The 10,112-nt window shown below is 41.6% G+C and overlaps 1 protein-coding gene across 1 annotated transcript in view; it reads right to left on the bottom strand.

Annotated features, from left to right (window-relative positions):
- The window catches only part of LOC104389013 (SH3 domain-containing RING finger protein 3-like), a 50,456-nt gene extending 41,480 nt beyond the window's left edge, over positions 1-8,976 (bottom strand). Inside the window, exons 1-3 of the mRNA XM_009997955.1 lie at positions 8,917-8,976; positions 7,080-7,180; positions 2,646-2,816 (exon numbers count right to left, since the gene is read on the bottom strand). Of these exons, the coding sequence (XP_009996257.1) occupies positions 2,646-2,816; positions 7,080-7,180; positions 8,917-8,976 (332 nt within the window). The remainder of the gene's footprint in view (positions 1-2,645; positions 2,817-7,079; positions 7,181-8,916) is intronic.
- Positions 8,977-10,112: the final 1,136 nt, after the last annotated feature.

The following is a 10,112-nucleotide window of genomic DNA, read 5'->3' as shown; positions in this document are numbered from 1 at the left end:
TTCCCTACTCACTTAAAATGGTATACATAATTTGTATTTCATATGAGTGGCTGGGTAGACCTCAGGGGGAAGGAACCAAGTTCCTTCTTCTACGAAAAGAGTTCAGTCTAGAGCAGGTCTTGGTCCTCTTACCATTAAGCTAGAGACTCCCTGATTGGCGCAGGAAGACACTGGGGAGGACACAAGGACACCAATGGACAAACTCAGCTGCTGCACAGTAGCTCTTTCTCTGAGTTTTGTACTCAGGTGCCAGAGTAATTTCCTCCACCAGCAGAAGTCATGAAACAGAGGGATCATTTTGTGCTGTTCCCCTCTCCTGGGCTGCTTCACATTCCAAGGTCATACTCCAGGAAAGGACAGCAGAGGGGATACGATGCAGAACAAAGTATGGTGGAGGAAACAGAAATGAGATATTGTACAGGGTTAGAATGAGCAAGAGGGTAACAGAAAGGATAGAAGACCAACCTATGGGAGGTGGGACTGGGACAACTTCTGGGACTTCAAAATTATTGTGTGGGAACACAGAGAGGAAATGAGCAGAAAGATGGAGTGTGCAGAACAATCTGGGCAAGAAAGACAGAGGAAGCAACCCTAAGAGTGGAAAGAGGAAGAGCCAAAAGAGTGAAATTCTGACATAAAGAGACCAAAACACAGGCTTGAAGATATGGTCCAGAAGTGCAAAAGATAGCCATCATCTCTGCCAAATCCCCACTCCCCCAAAAATAACAGGAGGAAAAACAACATTGTGGTGTCATAAAATCCTTGACTCATCTCATTGTGCAAGGTTTGCCTGGATTACATTTTGCTAAATGAATCTGATTTTTGTTCTCTTCCTTTTTATGTTTTTTTTTCATCAGCCTCCAGATAGGGGAAAGCTGGGAATCCCACCGGATTAAAATCTTGCTTGTCTGTCATCTGCTGTGAGAAGCTGGCAGGATAGCAGCAAGGTTCAGCTGGAGCTGGCTTGGCCATCTGCACTAGATTGAATCTGCCAGAAAATCACACCTAATAGTCCACTGAAAGCTGCATTCAGGCAAACATGTACACCAACAGGTATGGAGACTATCTGTGACTCCCGCAGTGCTGGACAGACATTGGATATGGCAAATTTTCTCTGCTGTTCTGTCCCTGTCGGTCCATCTAAAGAGTCTTGTCCATTTTCCACCATGCTCAGCTCACACATGTGCTTTGGCAGCTTAAAAATCTAGTTCAGTGTTATTAAAGTCATGGGAAACTTTTTTCTTGGGTTTTTAGGGAGTGTCAGAAAGACAGGGATGAATCTAATCCTCTGCTTTGCTGTCAAAGAGGACCAAAGTAAATTGAAAGTGCAGCAAATACGAGATTTAGTTGCTTTTAGATTTTTCTTGCTGTTCTCACTGAGGGTGATTTACACAGGACTTTAATTAGTTCACAGGATTATAAATATAATCATAAAGCTGCTTTTGGGGTTTGTGGAAAGCACTTTGGCCCTTTAGCACTTCTCTCTGTCTTGCTCTGTGACATGCTGCATTTAATAAAGTCTTGCTGATTCAGATCACCAACACTTCAGCACAAACTTCTTTACTAATTAAGAGCTGAAGAGACAAGGAGCAAAGGCAGACAAGGGGCTCTATAAAATCAGGTAAATGCATTTAGGTTGATGAACAGTGAAAATCCCAGGAGTGAATGTGGTCTTTTGACTGAAATACAATATTAGGACTGTCAGCAGGCTTAGTTATTGTCTTTTAAACTGCTCTTAACTTTTGGTCTCGTCAGTCCACATATTACAAACTTGACATAAACTGAAAATGGAACAAACCTGGATCAGTTTTTCAACATCAACGGTTTCTGAGTTGTGAGGTGCCTTTCTCTGGAGAGGAGTGAAAGGTGGTGGCAACTGTGTGCATGTGGGATGAAAGACTTGAAAGCATATGAGAAGCAGTGAGTTTGGTTTGCAAAACCATGGTTGCCCTAAAAGAGATATGGACAAGTGGGGCAAAACAGCCTGGGACACACTGATGAACTTTCTCCTCAGCTTGCAGACTATTCCAGAGTGGGTTCTAGATCAGAACTACTCTTTGATTTGGTGTTGTCCAATACCAAACTCTGACAAATGTCTTTCCCCCCCAAACACGCTATTCTTTCCTTTTCTCATCTTCTGTAACTGGGACAGAGGCAGATAAAATCAATTTCCTGAACTCTTCCACTACTTCTGAATTTTAACTGTTCAAACATTAGTCCTGACCCAAACAGTCCGAGACCTTTGATTTAAGAAAAACAAAATCCACATGAGTAGGTTCTGAAAAGTGAGACACAACTATTCCTTACTTTGTTTATCCCCATTCAATGTCCAGTATTTTTACAGCAATAAAAAAAGCATTAGACAACAGATTCCTCACAATAATAAAACCTGGGCAAATCAGACTTTGTGCAGTCATGGGGGTCTTCTATCACAACTAGTGTAGCCTTCTGAGAACATGGATAACTCCAGTACTACAACCAGTACATTTTATTACCGAAGTCTGCAATATACAAAGTTGCCACCAGAAGATTTCTGGGAGGTGAATGTGATTTAAAAGCAGAACTACATTGCTTACAGCATCCTCCTGAGGCAGAATCCCTCCCAGTCCCAGCTTAGGTATATCTACCTGGGCCAGTGGTCTCACCTTGAAACAGGTGTCACATAGTTGCCCGGGAAGACACCAGACATCCCACTCCTCAGAGACGTCCCCTTGAACCAGCCGTCCTGGCATTTCTCAATGACTCGGTACATCTCACCTTTGCGAAGCTCCAGCTCATCATTCTTCTGAGGCTTGTAGGCATACAGGGCTAGGTAGCTGTGGGGACAGGTCACACAAGAAGGAAACGCATTTGACGTCAACCACAGCTTCAGCTCCAGCCCCACAGAGAAGAAAGTGATCAGAAACTGCTCAGAAACCATGGCTAAAAAGGAACATCATTACAGCATGGCAAACAAAAATGGCAGAGAAGTTCAACTGAGTGCTATGACAACAAGGAAATAACTAATCAGATTAAAGTCAAGGGCTAATTTAGAGATTAATAGTACATACTTCTCACTCAGGGAACAACCAAAGCAGAACACTGTCACAAAGCAGTACTGAAGTTAAAAATTTAGCAGCAGTTTCAGAAGGACAAGCCACTTACAGAGACAGCCAGAATAACCAGGACTTGAATGGCAAGGCTCTGCAAACCTTAACATCTGGATGAGATATATATATTCACGTGCTGCAGGATGGGAACCGCCTCTACTGCGGATTTTCAGAAGAAACTTTTCTTATGGCTGGGCTACTTCATAAAATTCTAAGGCAACCTTTCTTGCAGCTTTCTTGATGCTATTTATGCTGGTGAGTTTTAGAAACAACACACCAAACTGTACTGATCTGGTATGGTAATTCTTGTATTATGTGGGTAAAACAAAAAGTGGCAGAGGGCTGAATTCTGCAAGGGGATTTGTACCTAAGTGAATAGATAGGATTTGGCTTTGGATGTCTTTTATGCAAGTATTGTAATAAATATTTAATCCAGGACGCAATATGTAGAACTTCTAATTTATTTCATTACAGCTTTTACTTATTCCCTTTGTTTAGAATCTTTCTTTTTATCTCTTTTTTGTTCACTACTTCAGGGATGTGTCTAATGTTGCAAAATGGCTACAACTTGAAGTCTCTGGGGGTATTTTCTCTTTTTAGAGAGATCCTTTTTGAAAATTAAGAATGATAGCTTGCACTTTGGGGAATAATGGAAAGTGAGGACAGGATAGCAAGAATGTATATGCAGAGCAACACTTTCTTTGTAGTAGCAATTTTATTTTGGTACTGTCACCTTTCTACAAATGCAAAAAGGGATTTATCATAATTCTGGATCAAGATTGAACTTCCTTGAGGTTTTTTTTTTACTTTGTGCATACAGGCAGTGCAGAGAGACTAAGACAAATGGGGAAAAACTTACAGAAAGTGCATTTACACTACGAAGTGCAGCAGAAAGCTCTTAGGCTTGGGGGTGCATGAGAAGAAGCTTGCTGCCCACCTTACTGCAGTGAACCAGAGAAATAATGAAAACTGTAACTGTTGTGGTTGTAGATTTGCAGTCAATAAAAATGATGTATGGCTTTTTACTTCTGCTCTCCAGGAAATATAATTGAGGAATAAATCCTGTTAGTTTTCCTGATTCTATTCCTTTATGGTATCAGTAGATTTCCTTATTTTTATTCTAAAGGCAGTAAATAAACAACAGTAATGAGTGGAATATGAAATATTTGGTAAGAGCTCCTTGGGGCATGCTTAGGCTGATGTGCCTGGCTCTGTTTGCCACGTGCATGGGGTACAAAGACCTAATCAGAAACTATATTTCATTAGTCAACAGATGGGAGCAACCATTCTGCACATCCTTTGCTCAACCTACATAATCAGGTGGTCCTCAGCAGGTCTGTTCACCTGATGGAAAACATGAGGCTACATATGAATTGAAGAACATTACAATGCATCACTCTGACATGTAATAAGGTTACATACTTCAGTGCTAATTCTCCAGCACAGTGCTCTGCTAGGACAGAATAGTAAGTGCCAAGACTGCACTAACTCCAGGGAGCAGAAAGTGTGGCTTTGACTACTCCTTTTTAAGTTGTTGCATAAAAAGGCCTCATATTCAGAAGCTGGGGTTAAGTGGGGGTCAAGGGAAGAGTATTTTAGATAGACTTACTTAGCCCTTACCCCAAGGGGCTACATGTAATAATGTAATTTACAGGTTGAGATGCTGGAAGAAAGTGCAAGGAAAATTACCCTAAGTGGATCATAGGCTGCTTTCCCTTGTAGCTGTCTCCAGCTCTCCTGTAAGTGTCTTATTGTTCCTCCCTGCAGATTACCCAACTCAGCCTCTAGTAAGCCTGAATAAACAATATCACAATGAGTCTAAACATCCTCCAGAGAGAGTATAAAAACCCTTGTAGAGTCTAAAAGAAGGTGTACAACAGATCAGCTTCAACTCCATGTCAAAACTGAGCGATGTCTTTATTGCTAGACAGATGAAAAGATGTGTGTAGTGACCACATAGTGCAACTCTAGGACAATGCAGGTGATCAGTGCTTTCTTTGTGGAACAACGATCCCACCACATATGTGGGGCAGTAAGGATGCCCATTCCTGGGGGTCTTCTCAGTTATCCCAGAATCATGAAGTGATTCAGGTTGGAAGGGACTTTTAAAGGTCACCTAGGCCAACCCTTCTGCAGTGAGCAGGGATACCTGCTGCTAGACCAGGTTCCTCAGAGCTCCATCCAACTTGGCCTTGAATATTTCTGGGGATGGGACATCTACCACCTCTCTGGGCAACCTGTTTCAGTGTCTCACCACCCTCATTGTATAAAGTGTCATTCTTATATTTCGTCTAAATCTACGCTCTTTTAGTTTAAAACCATTACCCGTTGTCCTTTCACAACAGGCCCTGCCAAAAAGTTTGTCTCAATCTTTCTTATATGCTCCCTTTAAGAATTGAAAGGCTGCAAAAAGGTCTTTCCAGAGCCTTTACTTCTCCAGGCTGAATAACCTTAATTGTCTCAGCCTCCATCCATCTGATAACTTTTGTGGCACTCCTCTGGACAAGCTCCAGCAGGTCCATGTCCTTCTTATGTTGGGGGCCCCAGAACTGGACACAGTACTCCAGGTGTGGTCTTACCAGAGTGGAGTAGAGGGGCAGAATCCCCTCCATTGACCTGCTGGCCAAGCTTCTTGTTAGGCAGCCCAGTATATGGTTGTCTTTCTGTACTGTGAACGCACATTGCTGGCTCACAAGATTTTCATCCACCAGTACCCGCAAATACTACTCTTGCAGTGAGCAGGATGTAGAGGAAGCCAAAATCTCTATAAAAAGTTCCCTAAAAAAAAGGCTTAAGAAGGTAACTCATGTTTGTAGCCTTGGGGAGCGGCCTATGACTTTACTTACAATGCACAAGCCCCACAGCTCTGTCTGGGGTTATAACTCCCCAGTTCTGCTACAGCTTTCAGATAATGCTTCCTCTACGACTGGAACTTGGCTCACAAATGCAAAATGACAGACTGGATTACAAGGCTGCTTCACAGGGGAGATGTCAGGAGAAGCACGAGAGGGAGAGGGGGAAGCTTGCTGAGGCATGGAGGCAGCGGCATTGCCAGAGAGCTGGTAGATGTCTTGATTCAGCAACTAAATACTAAAAACACTGCCAGTTACAGTTTCCTAGTTTGAGCATTGTTGGAAATAAATTTGTGCCCCACAGGCTGCACAGGGTGTCCACAGGGTGATGATGAGCTCTCTTTGTGTGGCAGTAAGTGACATGTGGTACCCCTCAGGTATGAAGATCTCACCTGAGTAGTGAAGAAAAAATTGGTTTGGTTCTGTTCCAGCTTCCTCATTCTCCTTAAAGCAGATTTGCTATGCTTTTTTAGGATTTATTTTATTCTTTTAGCCATTAAATAAACCCCTAAAATATTAGTGTGCGTCTATAGTGTGTGTCTATATGGTTCTACTGTTTTCACAAGGTATATATGAGAGGAAAGGGTTCAGTAGTTTAACTAAATAGGTACCAGATAAACCAACCAGGCTATAAGAGACTGATTACAGTGAAGTCTATTCCTTTTGTTCAGTATCTAGCCAACCTCCTGTTATTCTCCACACTATTCAATAAGCCCATACGCCCAAGATACTAAGTTCATTCATTGCCCTTGTTTGTGGCACTGAAAAAATGCAATTGGGTCATTTTTCTCTGGTTAATGGTGAATTTATCAGCTGTTTGATTGTATGGAACTACACTTTTTTTGAGAGCTTTAAATGAAGGAAGAAGATTTTCTCTAGCTCAGAGGCATTCTGTTTGCTTCACAGTGGCTCACAGAGCTATAATAAATATCAGTAGCCTAAAAGGGCTCACAGATAAAGGCGGAAGTCTTGCCTTTCTCTGTTAATTTTTCAGTTTCAGCAGGTGCTGGGTCATGTATGAAACTGTGATCTCTCTCTGTTCAGAATGCTCCTGAACTGAGTTTTGGGCTTTCAGGTTTCAAATAGATGCACACACATTTGGAAACAGAGTACACAGTGGCTGTGATGAGCTGCTTACATATTGAGGGGGAGCTGGACCTTCGGTGGTGTTCCCTGATCTCCAATTATTGCACTTGTCCTGGGGCCAGCCACTGTGGCTGTTCCAATCGAAGAGGAATCCTGTAAATACACAAAGAAGAACATACAAGGATTAAGACAAAGTTCATCATTTCCTCAAATTCTATAGGTGAAGGCACTGAGGAAAAAAATCACACCTTTTATAAATTTCCAGGATCTCTAACTCCATGATACTGCATTAAAAAAGACATCTTTTAGTCTTATATATTAAAAAAATACATTTCTGACACAAAGGATATTAGGTTATTAACAGTATTTCCATGTACCTGTCAGAGAATTTTAGTTATGCCTTGTGTGCAGATCTTAAAAGTTATAGATTGCAAATTACTTGACTGCTTTGTAAAATCAGCTCAACATGTACATCTCTGCAATAGTACAGTACCTTCTTTGATAAAGGTAAACTTTCCCTCTCCAAAACTTGTTTTAAAATCTGTGCTCTTTTGGTTAATGTTTATGGATCTATGGAGAAGAATATACTATACAATTTCCAAAATGCAGTGTCATCTTGATATACTGTTTTTATAAACATAGTCATATATTTAAATATTATATATATGTGTATATTCTTCTTAAGAAAAAGGTGACAACCCAACCCAGAACAGGAGCACGTCTCTCTGAATCGAGAAAGTAGGACCCACTGCACTTTTGCCACAGCAAAAAAATCCCCACTCTATATGAGAACTGGCCATATCTTTCCCAGCTATCAATATTGAAAGGAAATTCTAAATGTAACTCTCAATTTTTCAAAGCTCAGTGCTCAGCAAAAGTATGTAAGGCAAACTCTTTTGAGTTGTTTCACCAAAGTCTTCATTCATCTATGTCAAAAAACGGATCCTGACTGGAAAATTCTCCTGAAGTAGTGCCAAGGTCTGTAGCAACAGATCTTTGCTGCAAACACAGGGCACAGCTGGGCTGATGGGACTTGTAATGGATTAGCTGAGCAAAAATCTTTTTTAGCAAGTCCAACCATTTGCTGCATGCACATCCATGTGCATAGTGGCTCTACAAAGTAGGATCCAGAGTTTATGCACAAATTACAGGGTCAGACAAAGCCTGTTAAATACAACAAAGATTCTGAGCAGTTCAGAGAACTTCAGTGCAGCTTTTCTGTTTCCAAATACTCTGTAACAGTAAATATTTATTTTGGGAACAGAAACATAGGGACATTTTTTGCACTTACAAATGCCACTGAATTAAACTAAGACATGAAATTAAGCCAAGACACACACTGCTGCCTAATTAATGGATTTCAAGGTCACCTAATTCCAAAGCAGCACACATAATTATTACAGTGTCGTGTCTTGATAGTGCATTGCTAAGCTATATTGCTTTGCTGTTTATTAGCACAATATCATTAGGAAATGATGAAGTAAAATATGAAGACACTGCTCTGTGATTCCATAGTTTTGGCAACATGCAGCAAACTGTCTCCTCTCTCAATGACACCTATGCTCTATTGTGAAGTTCTAGTGACAAGCACATCTCCTTTTTCTCATTATTTCCCCTCACTTTCTGGCTGCTTGCTCAAACAAGGAAGGGTCCAGGCAGCTCTTGGTCCTATGTGTAAAAGTAAGCTCTCTTTCTAGTTCTGTGACTAAGGCTTTATTAATCCTACCTGTTGCACAAATTAGATAGTATCAGTTTACAGGATAAATCCCCAACCCACTCAAAAATGTACAGGTAGCTGGAGAATGATCTTTTGTTTGTTATTTTGAACTGGTTAGCAGGATTAGGGATTGCAGAAGATGCTGGGCAGAAAGATCCAGCAACTGCCTCACCCAAGAGATAACTGAGAAATCAGGTTGCTCAAACTTCTTCATGTTGTGCCACCACTGCATGTCTGCTCTGAGCTAGAGAAACTGCCACCAAGAAAACACAAACCAGCTCAGTCCCCACCCTTTTCAGGTAGGATAAACTACTTTGTTTTTACCTAATGAAAAAACAGAACTGAGTGAACAGCCTCAGAGTGCAACCATAAATGCAGGGATCTGTGTAAGGCAGAGAAGATCTGTAAAGGCTGTGTAAGACACGTGCTATGCCTTCCTTAGCTCCTACAATCTTCTCTCTGCCCACCTCGGGAAGGGCAGATTTTCCAGAGATGCTGCTATCCCAGCCAGGAGTGCCCATTGCAGGCACCCTGGGCTAATTCAGCTTGACTTGGCAGACAAGCTCAAACCTGGAGAGTAGCATAGGGTTCTAAGCATCACCTGGTTGCCTGCCTGCACCAAGAGTGGTGGCTTCTGTATCTTCTCTGTTACTGGAAGCTTGAGCCCAAGTACTTTCTGTGTGCTCTTATGCTTGTACTAATATACAGTCCTAGGGATTACAACGTCAGGTAATTGTCATTCAGTGTTGCTAGATACCAATGTTACTTTCTTCCCTTGAATAACCTCGAAGAAATCTCCATAGGTCTGTATGTTCTATGTCTCCCTCACCTTCAGTTTCTTGCCTATGGACCTGCTACCCTAATTACTGATATATCTGGGGCCAGCCTGGACCCTACAAGCAGTCCATTTTTTTTTTTTTTTTTGCACAGCCTAGTATCATATGGTCTTCAAACTCTAAACTGGTGCCTTCTTTCTGAGTGTGCTGCAGTTTTTGTCCAGCTCCTCTCCTCTACAGACTTTGACATGATAGTGTACTTGCCAGTCTGCCTATGACCCCACTTTTCATCACCATGTTTTACTCCACAGGACCTGCTGGCTTTTCTCTGCATTGAATTCAACTCTTCTGTTCACATCTTGGCATTTACTTTCACACAAGTATTCTGCTCTGCAGCTTCATCTACCTCTGTGCCTCCTTGATGAATTCTGTCTGTGGCTGCCTGATTGCTACTATATATCTGAATGTTCACCAGCTTTGAATTTAAACTGCAGTCCCTGATGGAGTTGGTGAAGGCTTTCTAAGCCTCCTCTTCAAGGTCCTGTTCTATCTCTTATGGCGTCACTAATTAGCTCATATTATAAGAGAAAAT

The sequence above is a fragment of the Chaetura pelagica genome, unplaced genomic scaffold (assembly GCF_000747805.2).
Source record: "Chaetura pelagica isolate M959 unplaced genomic scaffold, ChaPel_1.0 scaffold123, whole genome shotgun sequence".
Taxonomy (NCBI): Eukaryota; Metazoa; Chordata; class Aves; order Apodiformes; family Apodidae; genus Chaetura; species Chaetura pelagica.
The sequence above is the reverse complement of the archived record's forward strand: the minus strand, read 5'-3'. Positions and strand labels throughout refer to the sequence as shown.